Source organism: Diuraphis noxia, unplaced genomic scaffold (genome assembly GCF_037042655.1).
Source record: "Diuraphis noxia isolate RWA-SAM2 unplaced genomic scaffold, SU_Dnox_SAM2 contig0001, whole genome shotgun sequence".
Classification (NCBI taxonomy): Eukaryota; Metazoa; Arthropoda; class Insecta; order Hemiptera; family Aphididae; genus Diuraphis; species Diuraphis noxia.
Genome location: NW_028301711.1, coordinates 38058582 through 38085969, shown reverse-complemented (window position 1 = coordinate 38085969; position 27388 = coordinate 38058582). Strand labels below are relative to the sequence as shown.

General features: G+C 28.4%; 1 protein-coding gene across 2 annotated transcripts in view; it reads right to left on the bottom strand.

Annotated features, from left to right (window-relative positions):
* Positions 1 to 27388, bottom strand: part of LOC107172110 (nephrin-like) — a 50754-nt gene that overhangs the window by 10878 nt on the left and 12488 nt on the right. For both annotated transcript variants that reach the window (XM_015522416.2, XM_015522481.2), the window contains exons 2-11: positions 18604 to 18741; positions 18147 to 18332; positions 14825 to 14977; positions 14436 to 14618; positions 12086 to 12239; positions 11475 to 11611; positions 8720 to 9019; positions 7665 to 7801; positions 6276 to 6429; positions 3341 to 3646 (exon numbers count right to left, since the gene is read on the bottom strand). In XM_015522416.2, coding sequence (XP_015377902.2) covers positions 3341 to 3646; positions 6276 to 6429; positions 7665 to 7801; positions 8720 to 9019; positions 11475 to 11611; positions 12086 to 12239; positions 14436 to 14618; positions 14825 to 14977; positions 18147 to 18332; positions 18604 to 18741 — 1848 coding nt within the window. The remainder of the gene's footprint in view (positions 1 to 3340; positions 3647 to 6275; positions 6430 to 7664; positions 7802 to 8719; positions 9020 to 11474; positions 11612 to 12085; positions 12240 to 14435; positions 14619 to 14824; positions 14978 to 18146; positions 18333 to 18603; positions 18742 to 27388) is intronic.

Here is a 27388-nt window from a genome sequence, read left to right as displayed (position 1 = left end):
AGCTAAAAAATTTGAAATTTGAACAACACTTCCTTACAATAGTCATGTGCTAAGTCCTAAGAATGAATCTAGTATTTGAAATCCATCCCTCTTCATCGATTTTGAAAACCAACAATTTTGTTTCGTATTTTTTTTCTCATAAACCATTACTTAAAATTACATTTAAAAAAATAAACAAATTTCAAGATCAAGACATAAAATCAGTAAAATGTTGTAATGACTCGTAACAAGACAGACCTATATTAATGACCTTATGTTTTTCAAAATAAGTGTAACATTATTGAACTTTTCATTAAATTTTCAAATCTTACTTACATAATTTGAATATTTCATAGTATTTTAAGCACAAAAAAATTATCATATTTTTGTATTTAGACAAATTTTGTCATAATTTGCATTTCAAACACTTCTATATCTTTGATATGTTTAAAATACCTGTAGTAAAAACTTACGAATAAGCTTGTATTACATTTTCAAGTTTTTTAATCAAGCGGAAATTATTTTATCGATATCTATCTATAGAAAAAATGGAGTGTACCTACAAAATGTCTACGAATAGCTTAAAAAAAGGCAAAATATTTTGAAAATTATTATTATACTTGAAATTATAATATAAATATTTAGCGGATATTTCAAGTGACCTATGATTTTTTCATTTTTAAATTATAACATAAGATAACCATTTTATGATGAAAAATTGTTATATTTTACAAATATCAAATTTCATCAAAATTTGAACTTCAGGCACTTATAAATAAATATTTGTAAAATTACGATATACTTTTTTTTTTAAATATCAGTAGTAAAAACATACAAGCAGTAATAAAATTAGAAATTCGATTTTGTGTTGAACACTGGATTTGCGTGGAAATTCCCGTTTATCTCTATTTTATTATTTTTGTTTTTGTTTTCCCATTTATTACGAAAATCAGTGTGAATTTTGAAATTGAGCTCCTAAAACCTTTCCTACCAGGAAACATATTGGAAGTTGAAAATCAAAGCACTTTTTAGTCTATAAGTTGTGTACACATACACAAAAAAATATAAACAAACATTGTAAAATCAATACATAAATCGCTCAGCTCAGAATCAAAAACACCCACATCATCGTAACACTAATACATTTACCACACCGCTAAAATTTTCAGAATACTGTAAGCAAGTTTAACCGAGAAATACATCTCATATACGACAGCCACTCAAAAGTTAGGTAATTATCAGAATCGTATCCTACTTCCAAAGTGGTTTTGGTTTTATTTTTATTATATGCCATTAAAATGTATGAAAACGGAGTCGATATCGGACATAAGCTATCATCTTGAGGTATTTCCTTGGATTTTTTTGGTCACGAAAGTCATACTAGAAATTCGCTATGCTAAACCGGTTTAAGATTATCCTACATTATCCCGCACCGATATCATGAACCATGTAAATGATGATATGGTCTAACAACATCCCAGTGCGTTTTTCACACTGGTTTAGTATAGCTATTTATATATAATTTGCAAAATAAAATGAAAAAAAACATTCAAAAATAGTGTCTTGGATATGTTAATCAAATATTAGATTAATAATGGAATTTGATTTTATCTATATATGTTAATAAATTGGACGTTGTTTTTAATTTGTTATAACTCATGACGTATAATTGTTGTCCAATGCTGCTATTATAGTTATAGAGAGATACTCTGCGTATGGAAGTGTCCTTTAAACTTTAATTGTTAGCGCGATTGAAAAATTATTATTTTTATTTGAATCTTTGGTTTTTTGGTCAAGTCGTTTGGTAGTTTTAATATGAATTATGAAAAATAGCAGTTTTTAGTTCTATCTGTCTGCTGAATATTGTACGTCAAAATTCAAAGTGCAGATTTTACGTTAAATTAAAAAAGAAAATACAAGTTCCACTTTGGGGGAAAAAAAATGAGCGGAACTTATTTTAAGAGGGTATTGCGAGTAAAATGTGTGCAACACCTTCTGCCTAGCACAAGTTGTCGAATATAATAATGTATTTTAGCGAGTCTACACAAAACATATTTGTAGAAGAAAAAATATAATGACGATGTCAAAAACATTGTGGGTTAATGGGGGTACGTAAGAGTCACGTTTATTATAAATTTAAATATTTTTAAAAACAATAATTTTTATTTTAAATATAAAAAAACCCACCCTATCCAAAGACTAAGTACGGATCTTGTTTTTGTTCCTTTCATCATATTATGAACTTAAAATCATCTCTGGATTCAAATCTTACGCTCAATTTGGAAGATTTTACCACAATATTATTATACAGTGATTTAATTATAGTACCAGTTACACCAGTATAGTAACTTACTCTATTTTTTCGTGTGTAGTTACGTCATCGTACAAGCTAACTATTGCCATAATATTACGCATTGTAATATCATTAAAATATTATGAATAACTACTGTTGTACCATTTAACCCCTATAATTTTCTGTATTTTATTTTCCTGCCATGAAATTTACAAATATACCGTATATGTTGCGGTAAAAGTATGTATGCGTAAAAAGTTAAAAGTCAAAATACATTATGCAAACCTATTTATGACAACAATTTTTAAATTAAAACACTAATTCAATCTTCCGGTTAATATTACTATCTTTTTATTTCCATGGTTTAAATACAATTATTATATACAATAAGGCTTACTTTAATACATCGTCACCAAAAATAATGATAAACTATTACTGGGAGAGTAACAGATTACCGTCAAACATATTTTTTATAATTCTTGAATATGAAAATAATAATCACTTATCAATATATTGATTCTGTCTAATTAAAGTCAGAGGTTTTTACATGATGATTATTTTTTAATTTATAGCTTATTATTTATTATTAGTTATAGTGAACATTATATTATAATATTAGTTAAATGTCCCTCCTAACCGTGTTGAACGTCTATACATCGAGTTTATTTAAATATCTAATTCAATTGAAATCTCCTTGAAATAATTACCAATACAGTAAAACTCAAAACCTCAAAGTTGAGTTCTATCTCCCTTCAGTTTTAACATAACGAGAGCTTACTAATAATTAATTATATGTATACTAAAATCCAAACACAAATGATGATGAAAATAGTTCATATATTTTTCAATTCATTATTGAAATACTAAATGATAATATACACAACCCTTCAAACTCATGCATACATGTACTGCTGAATAAAATACATGTTGGTATAATAAGATATTCACTATGGTGTGGGAAAAGTAGTCCAATGGTGAAAACAATTATAATCCATAAAAAATGTCGATACCTCACAAAACTCACACGATGCTACTGTTTAATTATCATACTTTTTTTTAATCACTTACGGTAAACGTCGATCGTTACGTCTTTGTGTATATTCTTGCCCATCACTGGATTGGCGCCTTGGCACATGTACACGCTGCCATCCATTTCGGGTGTCACGTTGAGTGTCAGCTGTATGGTAGACAGCTTTCCGCCGTGTAGCCCGGGCTTGGTGTAGCTGTTTATGCCCTCGGAGACCGGCACTCCCTGGTGCCACCAACTCATCTTTACCGCCGGATTGCTGGAAGTCGCCTCACACGTGAGCGTTGCCTGCACGCCAGGTTTTAAATGTACCGGGTCGTGTTTGATGTTCAGATGATCGGGTAAAACTGCGAAACAATAAATATAATGCTTGATAACATTTGAAATTTAAAACCAATTAACGAATTATTGCGCCCCTAAAGCATTGTCAAATTAAATTTTTTTTTTTTAAGTATAATTTTAACCAAATATACTACTAAATAGAATTTTTAAATTTTTAAATCTCAAAATATGGAATAGTAACTGGCAAAGATAATAATTAATATAAGCTCCTCATATGAAAATCTTAAGTATAAAGTTTCAAATATAATATTTTACAAAATATTAATTCTTTAAATAAATAAAATAATTTATGTATTATTTTATGACGTGTACCTACCTATATTAAATTTATCTTGGCTTAACAATTAATTTTTAAGAAGTATTTGAACAGTGAAGTAAAATAATTAATATTTAAACAAATTTAATAAGTATTTATTTACACATTGCCTAATAAAAAGTAACTGGAAAATTGTTTTTTGAACAGTACTAATAACCAAAGTGTCAGTTGGCGCAAAAAGATTTATTTTTATATTTTTGCGGCTCAAATGTATCAAATTTAATATAATATAGAACAATATTTATTTTGTCAAACGTATTACGTTGCTAAATAATCATACCAGTCCCGTCCAATACTAGAGTAGGTATGTGTATATATAATATAATATACATGTGAGTTAAACACATAATAAATATTCACGTGTTGAGTTAACCTGTAAAACGAGCGCAAGTCTCTACAAGTTAAATTGTATTCAGTATTAATATAAATCGTAATAATAATATTATAAATAACACAACACAAAAATAATATACGTATATAACATATTAATGGACCATCCCACCACTATTTTAAAGAAATTTCTGATACCGCCAATGGTATAGGAATACCGTAGCAGTAGCTTTGGACGAGTTTACCTTAATACTGCTACTATATATACAACCGCGCAATGCATCTGCATGATAACCAATAAAAAGTGAAAACGTACCTAATTAGTCATTGGGTTTTTTTTTTATTGTTTTTTAAACGCCTTTTCGCCCCGTTATCCAAAAACTACTAAACGTAGACGTTTCCGTCACTCTATTATTATTATTATGACGTGCAGCAAAAATAACCATCGCGTGGAGTTAAAACCTACCTACCTACTGATAATTATTATATCATAACGTTTCGTAATTTTTACAACGACGACGACGATGATGATGATAATAATAGTAATATTATTATTACCATACAGCTATGTAGTGATTGTATAGTTCAGAGTTGTTCGACTGAATAATATTATTATTATTATTTTAATATCGACGAAGATTTCGACAAGTTGGTAAGGTGTGCGAGTGGGCGCCACCGCTATGAAAATCAGTGACTGTAAGCAGATATACCCCCACGTGCTGGTTTGAGCAGAGGTACAAAATATGTATATTTATATATAAGTAGCCGGTAGTGGGCGCTTTCCGCTTTCGTGCCATAATAATATTACGTTCTCGATAAACTATTCAATATATTATTATTATTATGTAGTTTCGTGTGATTGGAAGAGTGCAACTCCAATTCTATATAATATAGACCAAACAGTAGGCGCACTCGACCCGCGACTTGTGTATATTTGTGTTTGTAAGAGTTTATTTGTTTATGTGTGTGTGTGTACACTCCGTAGTAGGTACCTACACCTAAACAGTGTTGTGTTCTCATTCGAAAGCCACACACCGGACGCGACTCCTCGAGATTGGGTGTGCGCGCACTTAGGTAATCGTCTGGATGACATATTATATTAAAATAATTATGTAAAGACGCCGTTCGCCGCAAAACGGGATATGAGTCCTACAGCTACAGCTACTGCCTATACAACCATAAGGACAAACTGCAAGAAGTCCACTCGTAGATCGAATCGGTCGGTGCAATTTGTTTTCCCCGCGTGTACCTATACACAGTAGGCATAATAGTGCGATGACTATAATAATAATAATAATACGATATTACTATTATTATTATATTATAACCGAACGTTTTTTTGCTTTTGTTATTTAAATTTAATTTCGCAAGTGGGCGGTCCCGTGACCGTCGAGTTTTACATTCAAAGCGGGGCGAATAAGCTATATAGGTCCAACCTACCTACGTATTAGTGAACGAGTATTTTTCTCAACAAACGTGCGTTCGGGGACAATATTGTAAAAGCGATTTCTATTTAATCTTTTTCTTCTAAGTCCGATTTTCCGACGGTATTGCGAAAAACTGCAACGGACGCTGAAACGTTCGGTATCTTATTAACGTCGTCAGTGCGTGTTAAAAATTGTAATTATAATTACTTATTGTTAGTAGAACGTTGCGGTTAACTATGCGCGATGTGCATAAACTTTCAATTATTTTATGCTAAATATTCGGAAAACATAAATAATTACACACGAGAAACATTATCGTGATTCAATATTTACCATACTCTAAAGGTTTAACTTATTTGTGTTATGTGTTTCGCGTTGTGATCTAACTTAATGCACTTTTCCGCCAATCCAACCTTAACGACGAATGAGTTAAGGTTTTTTATTCTATCAGCGTTCGTATATACATATATATCATATATACCTTTAAGTTTGTTTTGGCAACCAGCAATCATATTTTACAATACAATATTATTATTATCTTAGTAAATTTACTGCTCTTACATAAAACTTTGAGTTTCTGCATTTTCATCAAAGGAACCGTTAAAGCCGGATGAGTCACTTCACATTTGTAAGTAGCGTCATTATCCGTATAATTGACCACGAATGCCAGTTCAGCTGAAACCGTATTTTCTCCAGTTGTTACAATTGAATGTACCTAAAGAATTAAACACGATCAAATTTAATATTTTGTCAGCGTATAATAAACCTTCTCTATAATTTCAAAAATAAACAATATTATACATATATTTTATGATTTTGCCTACAAATAATACATTATTATCAAATCTTTTTTTTTTATTAGATAAAATAAAATATTTACAATCCAACGCCACGGTCGCGGCGCAGAGCTAAGTCTGTAACATTACATACAATAAGTAAATTTGATAAATAATAAATAACATAACGTGAGTGACGTGAGGAGGGAAGCCCACCAGTGTGGATACCCTCTAACTTGGGGGAATCATCAAATCTAACAATTTTTTTTACGTTTTCATACCCAATTAGGAAAATATTTTTTTTATAATTAGAAATAATTATAATACATCATATTAAAGTAAACACCATTGTATGGTTAATTTTCTATATTTTATAAAATCAATATCCAATATTTTTAATTGTTCCGGTATAATAGTTGTAGTTAGATTTTATTTGGTTTATAGATTTGATATTATATTCTATTATATATTTATCTCTGATTGAACAAGTTTAATGCTGTTCATTCAATTTATAACATTAATTAGTATTCAATAATGTTATAAATTATAATGCGTCAAACTTTTAATATTAACCATATAAATATTTAAGCCGTTTACCATATTTGTAGGTAGGTAATAGTTATCTATTGTCACGATCAGATCAAAAATATATTTTTATTCTTTTGGGTTCCAATTTGATCTCATATTTTTTATTTTCATCCAATGGTATTCTTTTTCTCAACATAAATACAATAAAGCATCATTGTCTTTTATTTGATATTATTATGATAATATTATAATACAATAATATGTTTTGATGTTCTTATACAAAATGCTTAATAATCGTCTGTCGTTCCGATGAAGTACTATATGAAGTAATAATTTATTAAATTAATTGATGAAATAGATTTTTTTTCCTACCTACTCAGTTGTATTTATGTTATTATATCTTCTACCACATATTTTTTCTTCTAAATCAGTTACAATGGTATTTTATTATTAGTGGTATGAATACAATTTCACAGTTATAGGTGCTTTGATTGTCAGACTATAATATTATAATATATACACAGGGACACTCACACAAAATATTGTATGAATAATACTTGAATGATATATGTTACAAATTACAATTCAAAAATTATTAACGGTTATGACAGTAACTAATTTAAATTAATTTTATATCACACTGTACCTTTTTATCGTTTTTAAACCATGCGACCGTACCCAGTGGATTGCCGCCAGTAGACAGACAAGATATTTTGTGTACATTTCCCGATGGAATTGGATTACCGGACGAGTGGTCGATTATGATCGGCGCTCCAGGCGGGACTAAAACGTTGAAAAAAAAATAGAACAGTTTATTATTATAATTTTAAATATTTAATAAGTATTAAATTTCCGTTGAAATTACGGACTCCCGTTAATATAAGAGTCTCTGCGGGATTTATTGTTTATTTGGTGAAAACATTCGTGTATGTTTTTTTCTCTAAAATCTTCGACATATTTAATTGTATTGAATCGATCTTTCAATGAAACATAATAATGTATAGGTGCAATGCAGGTTTAAAATTATAAAAAAAATCACTTCGTAGAAGTATCAAAGATGACTCGTTACATTTTGTTTGTCATTAAAACATTCAGAAATATGATAGGATTCTTGAAAAATAAAAAATAAATTATATTCTAAGAAGTTTTGCTACCTAAAATAATCTTTTTCGATTGTATCTGCAGTAAGTAATAACTATGGATTTCCCGATGCGTTTGAGATTATTTACTCGACTCTGGTACTAATAAATTACGGTATAAGTATTCCGCAATGAACGTCACCTGGATATACGATATTTTTATACTGATTTTTGACGCATGAAATTAATAGGTCAACGGATATTTAATATCTAGGAGTATTGCTCTAGAGCCATTTGAGCGTGTAATTCAATATACGTGTGACTTCACTACACAATCTTTGATTATGACATATTTGTACATACATATCCGTTTGTTTTAACATTTACTCCACATCTGGGCGCGCTATTATACGTCGATTACTCGTATTATTAACAATTAATGTGTTTTCGTTTCGTTTTCACTAACACATGCCAAAACATAATTTTATGATAATATTAAAGCGTGTCAACCACCGGTTCACAATAATGACTCCGCGGCAATATGAGATACTTAAACGAGTCATATTTCTGAACACTGCTGTACAATATAACACAAAAAAATGCGACATAAAACTGTACTCACGTAGTATGCTGATCTTATGTGTGTCGATAACTTTATCGAACACTCTGTTACTGATCGACTGGCACGTAGCCACAACGAAACGGTGTCCGGTCGGTATGACGAACGATACGTTGGATTTTGTTATCCAGCTGGACTGCGGGGCGGGCACATTAACGGACGTGCTGTTCTCTTCTAATTCACCGGCCACCGTCCATTTGATTATAGACGCTGGATTGCTGCGCCCAGTTTCGCAGCTTAGGGTTATCAAGTCTCCTTGTTTCGCTTCATCTGGTCCCTTGATACGGACGTGAGACGGGCCGACTGCTCGTACGCAATGTTAAAATTTAAGTTATGAATTAGACAGGTGCTAGGTCACGTTAAAATTCTTATATCAATTTAATTAATCGATTGATTACTATTATCATAATACTTTCTAATAGCTTGTTTGCCCAATATCAGACACCCGTTTTTTTGCAGAACTTCAATTTATCAACATATCCGTTATTTCTAATCTAATTTCTCATTCAATCGGATATTATTAGGTTTTTACCCAAATCAAAAAACCATTCTACCGGGTATTATTTCTTAGCACAATTAGTTTTATTAATTTATCGACAAATAAATTTAGTTTTTGAGCTATGACATGATAATTCAAACTTGTTTATACAGATATAAATAAATAAATAAATATATATATATATATATATATATATATACATACATATAAGAAATTAGGATATAGATCATACGAGAATATAATGAAAAATTCAAATTTTTTTATCATAATATTACTAGAGGTCAATAGTTTTTTATAATAGTATACCACTCATTGGAAAAACTATCACCAGTTCATGCGCGCGAATCCAGTGAGTTGAAGACTTTTACTCACACTAGCATGAGTTTTAAAATTGAAATGATAGCACATCTCTGATACAATGGAATCATCCTTTCTCATGATAATTTACATTAAAATCGCAAAATAACTTGTAATAATAATAGCGTATTGAATTTCTAAGGCCAACGTGAATTACTTTAGGTGGACATTCTCGGTGTATCTAACAATGTACTGATTTCAGGTGACGAACAAGAATTAACGGTTTTACGATTTCTTACTGCAGTTCGAAACTTAAAATCAGTATACTTACATTAATATTTAATACCTTAGATAGAATCTATCTAAAATTTATATCTGGTATTTCAAAATAAGAAATCATATTTTTTCTAAGAATAACGTTATGTATGAATTTATTATTTCCATTGAGTTTGTAATCAAGCAATTTTCAGAATAATAAAACCAAGGAGATGCTAAGCTGAAAAACGAATATCTCACTAATTAATAATTAGACTATACGATGATACGCATTTCAATATAATAAAAATCAAAAATCAAATATTAAATTGTACATTTTAATAACGTAAATAGTAATATTTATTCAACTGTAGAAAACAAATTTATTAAAATAATAACGTTTTATCCTTCAATAATATACTTTAATTTGTGCAATATAAACGTATTTTATTCCATCAATAAAAATGTTTTTATTAAAAACAAAATTGTATTAGGTAGAAAAAATAATAATATGTTAACTGCTTTTAATAATTGTATACTAAAAGATAAATGAATCTAAATTAACGGGAAAATAATACGATGCTGTAACACGTTGTACATAATCACTACCGGAATTTTACATCATGCTTAAAAAACATAAAAATATGCTTTGAAAAAAAAAATAGTCTCTTTTACAATATGTATTAGAATATCCGCTCAAAGCATTATTAGCTACCTATGCAGTTCTCGTTTATAATTTACAATTTATATCGAGTTAACTTAATATTTTAATTATTTCTTTTGTAAACGCGTGGGCAATAAGAAAACAGAAATCAAGTTCACAATATTGTTACATTACTGCAGCTTGTTGCAACATTCCATAGTGCAACGACTAGCGAGACAAAGTAAACGTTATTTACATTTACTTCATACATTTTAATCTGTACACCGCAGTCATCTTTAAATTTATTTTTGGGTGTGTAATATATTTAGGACACGTCATATCGAAGGTATATTGACGAACATCGTAAATCAATGTAGGTTATATATTATATAGGTGTTATCTAGGCTATAAGAAGTCTTAATTTTATTATCGTACTTATTAATTTAAAAACGTACTGGAATGGGTTAAAAATCTTTTGAAATGTACTATCAAAATGCATGCGTTTTAAAGTTGATATTAAAATTGTGACGATTTTGTGTATAATGTATGAGAGTTTTTCAAAAGTAGGATCATATTACACTATAAATTTCTAAGATAAGCTATTAGATTATAATACGAAACTTCATCAAGAAACAATTAAAAATTTGAATTACTTTAAAAATATATCAAGAATAACAAAATACTTCAACTTTCTCCCTAAAGATTTATCTTTTTTTTTTTTCTATAGATTGATTTGTGCTTGCTTGGATTTACATTTCAACATCCCTATACCATAACAATTGGTTGAAAATATCCTGGGATCACTAGTTTTTGGAAATGCCGATAACAGAAATAATATTATTAACTATTAACACACTTAAGTTGAAAGAGATCCACGGATTTCCACCTTCCCCCTTTTCCAATACACATAAATAATAAATCCACTTCGTGATGCACAACAATGAAATCATTCACGTAATTCTAGGCAAAATAAACATCATGTATAACTTACGGTGTATATATGCATTGAGCTCAACCAACGTATATTTTAATTACAGTGGAAATGAAAAAAAAATAACACTTACATGACACTGAGAGTACAACGTCAGCATATTGAGGAAGTGGGCTAATTGAGTTTTTTGCTTCACAGCGAAATCTTGCGTTGTTGTCCGAGACATTGGCTATGAATGAGTACGTGCTCTCCGACACTTTTTCCGTTGTGCTAAAATTTGTGTTAGACATGATTATTATTCAAGAATACTATACACATACATCAAAATATAACATATACACTGTTAATAGGAACACTTTTGTCATATAACTACTACAATATTATTTTCAAGATTGAATGATTGGACATCATCAATATGCGTCTTAATTATATATAAATATAAATATTTATTTAATATAATTTCCACAGTGCATACAAAATATAACTGAAATAAGTATTATATTTATGCGAAAATAAGCACATTTAATAAATTTAAATGAACTCTGCTTTGTATTAAACTGTGCGATGGAGGTGGGTATGAGTGCCTAATAACTAATAAGCAATAAGTAACGCACGTTAAAGGTACGACATAAAATTTTTATCGTAGCCCGTAGGTATATGATATTTTGAATATAATAAATTAAACTATTAAATAAATACAATTTCGAAATAATAACGAATTAAAAATATGTGTAAACAATATACCTGTAATCATTATGAATTAATTGGTCGTTTTTGAACCACACAAGTTGTGTTGGTGGATTTCCATTTTTCGATACACAACGTAGTGACACATGATCTCCTTTTTCCAAAATATCACCCTCTGTGTATCCTTCGATGTGAGGAGCTCCCGGTGGATCTAAGTAAATTAAATTTCATGTATTCTACGTTTTAATATTAGGCTATAAAAATATATTATCAATGCATTAAAAAAATTAATATTTATATATCTAATACCTGGATATACTTATAGTTAGTTTTAGAGATATAAAATGTTACAATATATTATTATTAATATATGAAAAACAAATTTAAAAAAAACATTTAAACGATCAAATAATATTTAACGGGTTATTTTTAAACTGCAATCTATTGTTCAGTTGAACTGCAACCCATTATTGAATTCAACTGTTGCTGCAGTAACTTATATTTTAAGAACGCAAAAAGTTGTTCAAGTAAATAAGTTATAACGACGTTATTGTTATATATCTTGCTTGCTATATTTGTTAAATGTAAATAGATTATAGTTGGGCGGTGGCAGGACCTTTATTGACTGCGTTCTTTATTACTATTATTACGTTTAGTATTTGTGTACAAAAAGTTTATTTGCGATGAATTTACATTCAACATAATGAATTTTAATTTTTTCTATTAATGCTTGTATAATCTACCTTTTAGTTTTGTTGCCTTTTCATAGAGTTTTTCTATATATGTGCTACATATTTTCCTTGGAAAAATTTAGAAAGATTATTTTTAGATTAATGAATTGTATTCCATAATTCACATAACGTTACAATAATACGTTATTGTGTATGTATAGGCAAAAAAAAAACATCCCTTGCTTGCAAGTTCTTATAGTTTCGTATTTTATAATTTCATAATGAATGTGAATTTAAACACATGATACCTAGTACATAAAATGTCTTTATTTTTCAAATTAAAAATAGCACATTTTGAAAAAGTTTTATACTCTCGTTTTATATTTAATGCATTTTGTTAACAGCGTATTTTAGTTACTTATATGTTTTTAGTGATTATCCATGAAGTATATTTGACTGTTTTTATTTAGGTAAAACAGAGTGTACGGTTTTTTCAATTTTAATACACTTAAAACACTTAATAGTTAATAAACATAATAAAATGTATTTAAAATGTATTCAAATACAACTGGTGTATTGATAGGTATAGGTATGTATTTATTTCAAGGAATGTCAAGCATAAACATTAAACAACTAATGAGAAAGGTTTTGTTGATTAATGTAACAAAAAAAAAAAACATATGCACACTAACTACTTTTTAATCGCTAAACAAAAATTCAAAATTCAAAAATGAAAAATGTCACACGATAATAAATAATTGTAAACTATTAAACTCTACGCAATTACAGTAATGGTATATTGTACTTGTTCATATCATATTAAATACAAATAATGATAATATATATTCTAATATTTATATTTTAAATGAAAAATATTATTTATTTAAATATAAACATTTATTATATTATTGAACTAAATAAATTGTTGTGTATACGGAATCGATACTATATGAAATAATAAAATAACAACTGATAATTTTACATAAGTCTATTTGCCTAGTCTGTAAATGGAAAACATGAAATTAAATTTAGAAAAAATTAGGAAGCTAATGGATAAACAATTATGGTTATTATTCTGGCAACACATCAAAAAACAACTTGAAACTAACGTATACAGTACGACTGTTACATATTAAAACTGTGTTTTTTTAATTCAATTTTTCTGTTGGCGATATAAATGTAATTATTTATTTTATGATGTTTGAGTCCGATGTTGATTCAAATATAATGATAATAATTATTTTTCATCGTTAGAATCTAATCGCAGAATCTTTCCTATTAACTCAGACAGAATAAATTAATATTATGCTACTTGTTTCATACTATGATTAGGGTAGGTATTGTAATAGTAACTCGATGAAGGCTTGACAAAACATATATAATTTCCTGCTACAGATTGAGTCTGAATTCCAAAACCAATAGTCTCGCGAAACGAAGCGCTTCCAATGATACATTTTAATTTTAAATAAAATGTATAAATGTACGAAAGTGGCATGCAGACGATGGATTACACAATGTTGTGGAATATGAATAATTGTGTAGGTACCTACTGCTGGGTAATATTTATATTATTGAAAGGTATGGGAGTTGCATGGCTACGCATTGTTAACATTTATGATACGGTGATAATCTTTCAATATTGTTTGCCAACTTTATGTTGGAAAATATGATACTTTTTAGAAACATATTAAACCGATGATAATTGTATTTAAAATAATAAAGTTATGGAAACTCACGTAAAACTCTTATCTGAACAGTGGTTGAAAGCGGATTCGATAGAGCTTTGTGATGAGCTTCACATTTGTATTTCACACGGTCGTCGTTCGACTTAGCGGTTACTTTTATTCGGCTTCGAACGGTGTACAGTTTTGATTTCGTTTCATCCGTGGTTTCTTCACTTTCGTTATCGGACCGTTGTTCTGAAAAATAATAATAATAAAAAAAAATGATTGTGCTTATTAAGTGTACGTTTGAATATAAACATGTAACATTATTAATGATTCGTTGTCGTTATTATCGTCACATTATTATTATTGATTTGTATTAAGCATTGACATTGAATATGATTCATGTCCGTCCAAAGTAGCTATAGGTACATAATAATAATATTATTGTAGGTACTCACCGGGATCGATTTCTTCATCGTCGCGAAACCATACTATTCTCGAAGGTGGTTTAGAGTTTCGAGCTATACACTCAATAGAAACTTCATGGTTTTCTTGTACTTCCAATTTCGAGCCTCCGGATGTATTTATAATTTCTACGGACGAGGGTGGCGCTGTTCAAACAATGTGTTCATATGTTAGACATTAACATTGAAGTAAAATTTAAGTCGATTATTTCAACCTTATGTTTGTAATCAAAAATGGGTAGAAAAACAGAAAGGACAATATTTTACACTCAGCAATCCCCCTACTTAATTAATTGTGTGGATAAATAATAATGATAAACAATAATGGTGAGCTTATTATACAATTGACTAAATGTTTTTTGACAGTAAAAACATGTTTAACATATTTATTTATTACAACAAGCTGGGTTCGTCATTTATGATTTATAATAATTCATATGTTAGCCTAAACTTATTTTTTATGGTGTACAAACATCTGGCCTTATCCCCTCTGGGGTTTTAAACATAAAATGACACAATTAGACCAAAGGATAACAAACTAAAATACTTTTTCTCTCTAATAAAATTATATTATTTGTTTAAAAAAAATAATATTTCTATTTAGTGAAAATGATAAATACGAATAATTATTATAATTTATTGACGTATTTTTTATGAGTTAGATTTTGAAGTGTAATTATCAAAACATTATACTGCGCATCATAGTGTGAATAAATAAAACATATTATAACTTAACAGTATTTTTCTTAGGTTTCAATAAACAAATTAAACAGTAAACGGTAGGTAGTATTATATTATTAATTTGAACACGCCATTTGATTATATAAAAAAAAAAAATATGTAAACGAATACCGGAATTAATACTTGGACGTTAAACATTTTTGGGTCTTACGAAGGGTTTCGTTGTTTCAATTAAAACTTCTAAGGGTTTTGTAAATTATATATGCGTAGTTACTCATTTTTTGTTTGAGTAAAATTTTTAAAAATAACTAGTCACTAACAAAATGCCAAATTATAATGATAAAATAAAACTTAAAAATATAAAAATTTAAAATAACAGGTATATATCAACATTTAATTTTGATGAAAATTACAAAAAAAAATACAATAATTATTCAAATTATTGTTTACTGAATCTAAAGGTTTTGATAGTATTTAGTAGGAAATAAATTATTATTATTATTATTTTTTTTTTTTTAAATTAAATATAACATATTTATAAGAATAATTAAATACTATTCCAAATATATTCATGATTAAATAGGTAATACACTTATAAGCTTATATAATATTTTGAATAATGGGCGTCTTATACAAACCAATTAAATGTAATATATGCGAAGTTCTTTTTTTTTTTTAACTTTTTGACTAGGTTAGAATGATATTATGAAAAAAAAAAAAATTATAGGTTTAAAAAATGCCCCTATGTCTTTAGAAATTAGAAACCAATTGGGTAGTATTACGTTAAAAGAAACTAAGTGATTTTTTAAACATATTGGTTCCATATGTGTACTCTCGATTTATTTTAACATTTTTAAATCTGTAATTTAAAATTAAGAGTAAATTGGTATGTATTTATTTAATGGTTAATGTACGACGATAAAAAATAATTTAAGTAGAAACGGATAAATAGAGTTAAAAAATAATAATAATTGAACTTATTACCTACTTGCTAATTAATTAAAAATTGCATTATACCTACGTGGGAAAACACGGAAAATATATTTATATAATCTTCATAATATTAAAGTTAATTAATATTTTTATTACTTCTACTTTTTCATGAAAAAAAATAAATTGCGGTTATTTTACGATTGCGTTTCATTTGGAATACTTATTTGTTAATTATATGTATATTATGTTATGTGTATTTTTCAATTTACTGAAGTTTGTGGCATTAATACCGTACACAAATATATTTCATGATCTTTGAACTGATAAAACATGCAGAGTAAGTAATAATACACGCTATAACGATGTAATATAACTTTTAAATCATCACATATGATGTGTGGGTGTGAAATATTTAAAAAGTACATAATTTCCTCGAATTCAAGTATCTGGAAAATAGCTTTGTTACGCCGTTGTGAGCGACTGGATAAAAATCGGGTTATTAGTAATGCATGGTATAAAAAGAAGGTGTACTCATTATAGCTTAAAAAAACAAATCGACTCGTTAAACAGCCCACACAATAATATGTGTATAACACTGCAATAGGCACTGAACAATTACAGCACCAACGTGTGTAGTCGTAGTGTGTACCTAATACTGTATACTTTTTTTCTCGAAAATCTCGAAAAGTTAATTTAGTGCGTTTTAATCGTACGCCTACCTCCGTCAGTAATCAATCAATTGAAACGTAATTTAGGCGTCATAGTCATTCATTATTATTATTATTATAGAAATAATATATATAAGCACTATTGGTCAGCAAAAATAAATTAGTTTTTACAAAAGATAAAAAAAAAATTAAAACGCGATGTGAACTCTATACAATAATTATTCACTAGTGACATACTTCTTGAAAATAATTAAACAAAATAAGTAAGTATACAAATATGTCATCAGATCAACAACTTTTTTTATCAGAAAAGAAAGACGCCGTAAGTATCACAAGTCACCGGAATTATTATAATATTATATTGGAGCTAATAAGTGTATTTTCTCCTGTAAGCGTATATATATCTTAATAAAAAATCATTGTGGTTCGTAGAAAAAAAAACATAAATATCATAGGCCATCGGTTATGTTAATTTAGACGATCCTAAACAACTCTATTTATGTAAATACTGGTTAATGTTGGGTCTTAATGTTTGTGCGTTTGAGTGCTGGAAAAATAATATTATAATGATTATGATCGAAATCTGTGATTGTGTTCAGTGGTTTTTTCAAAGCTACGGACTTAATTAATTTTATTCCGTCGCTACTGTTACCACATATTTAAATTTTATCGATTTTTGTATATACAAAATGACGAACACAATAATTATGTATACGAGGCTTGTGACGATAAACTAAACTGATGTATGCGTATATACCGTATATAAATATAAATTATATATTATGAACTGTTCTTTATATATTTTATATATATTTATAAAATTATGTATTTAAAATATATATCAAGTATACGTGTTTAGAGTGTTTATGATTTGACGGTGTACAGTCAATAACGCGATTAAAAATTTACATTGAACGGATTCAATTCAGCAGGAGTCCCCGGTAAAAGTTACATTAAAATTGTCATTGGTAACGATACGTAGATCATGTATTACAAAACTTAAAATGCCAGTTATGACGCAACGATATACTCACTCAGGACGGACAACGTAGCCGATGATCTAATTGGTTTGCTCCCCGCCGCCGGCCCGGGGCTCACTTGACACTGGTACAGAGCATCATCCGTTATTGTCACATTTCTGACAAGTAAATTGTACACCCCATTTCCGGAATCGATCATCATAGAGTGCCTCGGATGTCCCGGTATTTCGGCTGCATAACCTGTAATTGAGACATATTATTATTATTACTATTATCATTATCATTATTATTATTATTATTATTATTATTATTATTATTGTTATTATTATTGTTATTATTATAAGCGTTTTTATCAATGTGGTGATTTTTTCGTGCACATTTTTTCCCATCTATACACAGTAAATTTCTGGACGTCACTGCCCTTTAGCGACCGGTCAGACAATTCACCGCGATTAAAAAAGGTCAACATTCTGTCCGAAATAATAACATTTGCATAATACGATTAACCTACCCAGAGCTAAACCATCTTTAGTCCACTGGACATCACCAGTGATGTCGTCGATTTCGCAGACCAACGTCACATTCGAACCTTCTCGAGCGTTGACGTTTTTCGGCTCCACCCGGAACTTTTGTTGTTTGAACGTTGTCACTATAAAAACAAAAAAGTGTAATTATTATATTATTACGTTATTATCAAAGTCACAATATTAAGTTTTAATCACTATATTTTTATAAATCGTTACGATGAGATAATAATGAAATATGTGTGGTACAATGAAATCGACAATTCGAACAACAACAGCGGATATTATAAAAAAAAAAAAAAAATTATAACATTATAACCTCGTACAATGGATTGGATTATATTTCTAGTGCACTAGTATTATAATAGTGTCCACTGTAGTCTTAAATTTAACACAATAGTATACGTTTAAAAAAACAAAACGAGCATATTATTAACGGTTTTTGTTTAAATCCCGATGGGGATAATATTGTATTATTACTATACTTGGCAGGAAACGATGATACCTAATAGCCAACGAAATCCTGTTAACGTGGATAAAAGTGATAAATAAACGAACTTAAATAATTCCGTTACACGTGTATCAGACAAGAGCAATTGTTCGTTCAAATGTAAAATCCGTGTACCATAAATACAATCTTCATACTTTATAAATAATATATTATCGTATGTGTGGCATTCACCACATTCACATTATTTTTAATGAACCAAAATTGTGCACCATAATATTATATAAAAAATATCCAAAAATAAAATGTAATTATACGTATTTCTACAAAAAAAATATGAGTAAATACTTTTAAGATGCTGTATATTGAGAAAAGTCTAGTTTAGGACATTTTGTTGGATAGTTGTTTGTGATATCAGGCGTAATTAAAATTATTAATTGTATTTTTGAGATCATTATGTCAACTTCTCTTTAATTTCCAATATCGACATAGCATATAGGTATTTTGCATTATACCTGAAACCTAAATATATATGTTTAGCTTAATTTAACCGTTAATACCTACTTTGATATTATACAAACATCGTTTTAAATATAAAGTTAGCATAACATTACATACGTTTATATTAAACTACGAAATCTGTTGTAGGCACCTGTAGTATGCTAGCACAAATTCGGTAGTTATTGACAAGACTTTATACCATCAAAGAACATAATAATATCTAAACACACTTTGTGAATATTTTTATATTACTAGGTACTTAATATTATTTAAAAAATTAAAGTATTTTATGCCAAAATGAAAATACAGAAAGCAAATAATCCCGGTAATTGAGGCGAATTTGCTAAATAAAAAATAAAACATTTTTTTATAATGTTTAATTATTCGAGTCGGTAATGTCTCATTCGATAATAATAATTATAATAGTTATGTATTTGAGGTAAAAGTTTTTACATTTTAATTTATTGTTATAATTTTAAAATACAATTATAATAATAAAATAATATAATACATTATAAGCACATAATTTTGTTTAGTCGGATTATAAGTAGGTAATTATGATTAAAAACGAATTAGTGCAGATTAAGTATATTTAATTATATTTTTATTTCTTTTATATCCCTAAATCACAACTAGTCTAGGCGTAAATGTTAATTAACAAAAAAAAAAAAACAACTGACATTTAGTTTATTTTCACACGCCTAAAACATGGTGCATTTTGGTACCTACTACATAAGAAAAACCTGCTTTACCATTGATACGTTATGTAAGAACCTGATTATTCACATCAATTTAATAATAATAATGATAATATAATATATAGGTGAATGACATTATAAAAACTATAATTTATTGATTGACAAAAGTGTTATAATTTTATTTAAATCAAAACTTTGCGCACAAACGTAGGTATCTGTATGTCTTTAAACAATATTTATGCGATATGTTTGTATTTTTATTACCACTGGTGAACGTGTTTTAATAATAAAAAAATAAAAATATGGATAATGTTGCCATTCCGATATTGTGGTTTCATGTTATAGCCACATTGCAGTTATGGTGTCTTATCGATGGTTTAAATCTAACGTGATGATTAGCGCATGGTCCATCTGTTTTGTTTCGGTTTAGCCTACGCATATAAATGATCGATAAATAATTACTGTCTCGTGTGTATCATTTTATTTTGCATTTAATAATCGACTTGAATGAATATAGTAACTGACGATATTGTATGTATAAATATAAAAATCAAGAGTGATCGTTATTCTTTCTATATTTTTTTCAAATATTGTAATTTATTATTGAAGTGTAAAGATTAAACAATTAAAAACCGCATAATTTATTCACTTTACGGTGGCGTAGACGGGATTATTGGGGCTGTAATGTTTATTTTAAGAATGGGTGGGTATATTCTACTCCTGTAGAATTAAAAGTAAAAATATTATTTTCAAAACAAATCGTGAGAAACTTGATAATTGTGTATTATTTTGAAGGCGAAAACAATAATTGTATCCGGTTTTAATGGAAAATCTAGATTTAAAAATTAAGAGTATAACTTTTCAAAAAAAAAAATAATAATAAATAAATTTTATACGACTATAATATAAATTATGCGTGCTGTGTGCGGATGTTGCATACGAATTATATTTAAATAGCTTGAGATATTTTATTCAGTAGTGTAATGATGATAACGATTTGCCGTTTTCGTAATTAATAAATTAAAATACAAGTCTCGATCAAAATTACATAGTAAACAGGTAATCGTTAGATAAGTTGCCTTGCTTACTTTTTTAAACATCCTCAATACATACTAAATATTCATAGATATTATATCATATTAAATGTAAATGTCTAATAAAATAAAAATTTAATCAATTTAATCGCAATGAAACTTTAAGTTCTTTTTTAAATAGCATGTTAAAATTGGATACTAATTTTGGTAGGTTACAAGTAATTTTTTTATAATTACATATTAAAAGTTTAAAACAATGTTTGTTAAATTTAACTCATATCGTGACGAGGTGTCAGAAACTAAAACGTTAATAAAATAATAATAAACTGTTGATTCGATATTCGATATTAAGTTTCCAGAATACAAAAATATGCTGTACCTACTCGTAAATCGTGTAATTACTACTAATTTAGTACAAAAATTACATAATTCTAAAATATATATAAATATTTTATACCTTTATTATTTATTATTAATTTACAATTTTATATTGTATATAGCATGTAAAACTAACATAACCTTGTAAAAATAAAACAATATATATAAAATATTTTCTTTTGAATAACGAAAATTATTTTAATATAAAAAGTATTAAAAATTATAAATTGCATTGTATAATATATTATATTATTACGTGATACCACGTGAGAAAAGTAATGCTTTAAGGCTCGAGTTATGCATTAAAAAATTAAAAAAACGTGACATTTTTCCAATTAAATATTGATTTACACTAATATTTTTGTTGAAAACAATTGTAATAATTATAAAACTATTTGTATTGTATTTATTGTCAGCATTTGGTATTTGCAATTGGTTATAAAAGCATGTCAATATCATCAATACTGCTTTATTATTCATTCATTAAATTATATTATAAAATATATATATAATTAATAATACAAAGTTAATGCTTGGAATTTATAATTATTTTGTTTTATGGTAGAAGTAGTTAATAACTTTTCAAACAAATGTAATATGATGCATTATATATATTATTATGATATAATATATTTTGTCTTTTACACGTCAACAAAATAATTCCCTATTATATCTACTTCCCATATTTAATTGCATCAATCAAAATGTAAATTACTAATAGGTAGGTACATTGTATAAGTATATTTAATTACATCGTATTTGATAAATATATTTAATCTGCATTGTGTAAACATTTATGCAAAAAAATTCTCATGCAATTATTATATTTATATAAACAATACGTTCTAAGCGCACTATTTTTATGTCATCGTTGTATACAGTTAAGGCATTGATTGCAATACATAATATAATTTTCTAATTTTTGAAATTAATATAAGTTTAAACACATCTTATGAGTTTGTAAGAATATTACATAAATGAAAGTACCCGTACAAACACATAATATATTTTTGTTTGTCAGTATACCTACTTACTACCTACACATTTCAAGAAGTGTAAAAGGATTTAAGTACGATATATAATATTATAATGATTTTTCGCTTTATAACATTTATCGACTCTCACTATTCTCAAAGTGAAAATATAAACTGATCTCATACGTACACAAAATGCGTATTTTTAAATATTAAAATAAAGACCGGTCTATTAATTACTAAAACAGCTCAAAAGAGGCATCATAAATGTACATATGTTAAGCAGCTGGAACCGTCTCTAACCGAGAGCGTACCTCGTCAAGATGTGTGCGATACGAAACCACACGGCATTATTATTATTATCAAGTGTCTACGTGGGAGAGGGGTGTTTAAAAAAACAACACAATATTTTGTTGACGTTTAACGGAGTTAAAATTATGCGAAAATCGTACGGCCCAAATGTACTATTTTTATATATGCATATAGTAATGTGTATACAGCTAATAATACATCGGACCAATTTGGAGTGAGTTTTAAGTAGGGGAGGTCGTGTTTTTTTCACTCTTCGTCTGAGATTGAATGTCAAAAGGGCGTTATATTAAAGGAGTACAACGCGTGTGTTGCGAGTGTGTGAAACCACACGCATTGATGAGTGAAAGGAAAACGCCAATATATTGTATTTTCGCAATGTAAATTTAATCTACAAACGAGTTGGACTAGGATGGTGTTATTAAAATATTATTATTTTCCTACACGATTTCCGGTCATTAAAATGCACAAAAAAAAAAAACAGACAATAATGATATAATTTTTACATATTTTTATTACGATATTTTTCTTGTTAGATTAGCTGAACACAAAAGTTTGGACCAAATCACCCTCCACAGAACACCTGACGAAGAGACTCTTACCACCGTTCCAGGTGTTTTTATCGACTACTGATGTTTTCAAACTATAGATACATTGCGCAAGGTGTTTTTTGACCACCTGTTATTTTTCTAAATATATTAAACAAAAGTTGATTATTTTTGTCTGAATATTAAATTTATATAATAGTTTATATTGTTGAAAAACTAAAATTTATTTGTGTTCATTGCAAGGATTATACATATTATAATTAGCAATTAGCATTATTATCATACTATGACTATTATTACTATACGATCAGTGTATATTCTCAGTATAACAATATTACGCCTGTAATAATTTATTAGAAAAAACTTATAAAAATTATTATTTTGCAATTTATTTAGATGGTGTAGGCACATAATATATTGTTCAAAGCTTCAGTATCTATTCAACACATCATAATTGTTATGAATTACCTTCTGTATGTTTGAATAAAACTCTGCTAAACAATCGAACTTTATTGTGTGAAGGATATAACAAAATCGATAGTATATGCTTTAAAGTAAATATTAATAATATTAACACGAAATGAATACATGACATCAATATATTATTATACAATTATAAAATAGTACCCATTTATCTAAAATAATAATATTTTTACAATATAGTTTACATTATGGTATACCTATAATGATTTCGAAGTCTTAAAATTGATATTTTTTTGTGTACCATTTTATTGTAGATGATAGTTATCTGTAAACAGTTTACTGTGACTTAAAATAACCATTTCTTTTATTTCATACTATAAACGATGTATATATTATTTATAAAGTGTCACTACTCACTTGGAATTTAATAACCCTATCTCTAGAATAGAGCAAAAAATATTTTAAATGTATATACTCGTACATAATATATTCTGCTGTGTATGAACGACTTTTTTACAAAATTACCATTTTAATTAATTATTTGTCCTAAGCCATCTTATCGAGTTATTTAACATTAAAATGTCGTGGATTACTTTTAACATCTACATTGTCTTAGAATTAAAAATAGAAAGATATAAAATAATGGTATGGATTTAAAAACAAAATTCGAATTCGAAAAGTAAAAAAAGTTTAAAAAAAATGATCATACTTGTATTTAGATTATATTTTCACATGCATAAAAATACAATATCATGTTTTTTTTCAATAAAATGAAACGTACATATTTCTTTTAAAAATGTGTTTGTTCGCAGAAAAAAACACAACTGTACACTATCGTCTATTTTCATAATAGTGACCTCTTTTTTAATAATGTTATAGGAAGCAAACGCATTTATACGCATTTAAGACGTTTTTCGCTAATAACTAATAAGTAATTTAGGCATTGGTTAAAAGTTTCTAAAAGCATTGCGCGTTCTTAAAATTCAACAATTATTTTACGATCGTGTCTATTGTCATAAAGCACACGTGTACCAGAAACTGATTACGTGTTTTTTATTGTTATTTCTTAAACATTAAAACTCGGCGGCTCTATTGAAGTTTTGTATTTACGCTAAGTATCGATTTTACTATACACTTGGGTTTATATACACATATTACACGTTGTTTGGGGAAATAACAACGACAGAAGAATGCTAAACAACTTCATCGATAAGTTGATGAATTTAATTTTTTTCTTTTCTAAGACTTGATTTAAAATAAAATATGTAATACCTAATTCTCATCTAGACAACAGTAGTTGTAGTCTTAATATTTTATACAAGAATTAAAATATATTTTGTTGTTGATATTCATTAAATAATCGGTATAAAAGGTACTGCGAGTGAGGTGTTATTTGCCGCGACATTATTGGTGGCGTGTTCACGACTTTTAAAATACGATAATTGATAACTTAATTACAACTATTATGACAGTCGACATAGTGAACATGTATTGTATTATATTTAGATAACCAAGACAGATGAACGCCCTTCTGCGTAATATCCATGTGGCGGCGGGTGATGTGCGTTAAAATATTATATCGCTCGACGTGGGTTGTTATCATTCGGAGGGAAGTGAAAACAGAAATATGATTCATTTTTCGTACATTTCAGACACATTATTGTTGTTACATTACGTTTGTATTTTTTTTTCCCACTTATGAGAATAATATTTTGATGCGTGTATTTCATTTATATAAGTTGTTTGACCTCTATCAGGCGTGGGCACCACTTCTTGCGCACCTCTCTCGTTCACATCGCTCGCGCGGTTTCGTTATAATATTATTATATAGCAGGTACAAGAAGCATATAATACCTATACGTTTATTTGAGAAAAGTTAAAGTCCTTATGTAGAGGCGTATACAAACGCGCACACATGAACGCTCGCGTACTTACGCACACGCACACACACCACACACCACACACACATACACACACACACACGCGCACTGCAGACACAGTCTTGTGGCAAGACGCCAGGTTGACTATTGACGAGACCTAATAGTAGTCATCTGAATTACGATCATCAATCGGTTAATAACAACGGCGACGACGACGATCGCTCCGTGAAGATGACAGGATAGGCGCGTGAAGGGCAATGCGATGAAGGAGGTGGAGGATCTGTTGAAGAAGAAGAGAATGAGGTGGAGGTGGAAAAAACCGGAAGTTGGGCCGCAGGTTGCAGGTGCCGAGGCGACAGGTGCCCCGCCGCCGGACCCACTCACGGATACAGAGCGACGGGCAATTATTATTACTATACAACCACTACAACTACACCAACGACTATACGGCTACTATATTATATACTACTTCAGCGACCGACCACTATTCTAGACGTAAAATATATTTAATGATGGCGTGCAACAGTCCAGTTTTTTTTCCTTCCTTCTATTCTTTCGGATCACACGGACACGGCACATCCCTTTTACAACGGCGCGTGTATTATATATACACTACACACCACCCGTTTCGTAAGTCATAATATACACACGATGATTTGAAATATATTCTTTCACTCTATTTTATTTTATTTTATTTTTTTTTAATTCAACATCCCAAAGACCCCTTTTCACCTATTATAGGTGTATCGTATATAGTATATTGGATACACGATACCGGACGAAAAGAAGAAAAACTTTAAACGAACGGTCACTTTCGTAACGCATCTGTGTGTGTGTTCTGTCTTGGAAACTTTTATTATATAATCACAAATAAATTATTTATACCAGAACATATATTTTATAGTATGTACATAATAATAATAATATAAGCAAACCGCTATCTCAATGGTATATCGTTAAACGTTTGAATTAATTTATGAAACATGTTTTTTTTTTTTCAATGGTATAGTTGCTAAAATATAATGTATTGATATCCATGTTTGGTATTATTTTTACCATGTTAATAAGTGTTTAAAATTTAATACAATTTAATAAAACCGATTTCTTTTGAGCGTTGTATTTTTCAGAATTATTGAAATTAGTAATATTGATTATTATTTTAAACATTATATAATATAATATTTAATCATCACGGATGAGTAATAAAATATAATTTCACACGAAGATTAAAAAAAGTAAAACGTTATATGAAGCTAGTTATAGGCAGCCGTCTTACGGCTTCATAAGTTTGATTTAATGACCACAATGTTCTTTTACCATGTAAATAAAATATATAGATTCAAAAATAAGTGTAACACAATATTATAATATTTGTTTTTGTGTCTGGGTACATTTATAATTTTGGTCGATCGTGTAAATGGTCATGATTCATGAAGTCGAAATCAGTTAACGAAAAAAAAAAAAGGAAAAAGAAAAAATGATTATGGGGCAGGTTAGGAACAACACAATCGATGTTCTGGTCTGATGGAGATGGTCGTGTTTATATTCCGACTGTTACATTGGAAAAAATGTCTTTCAG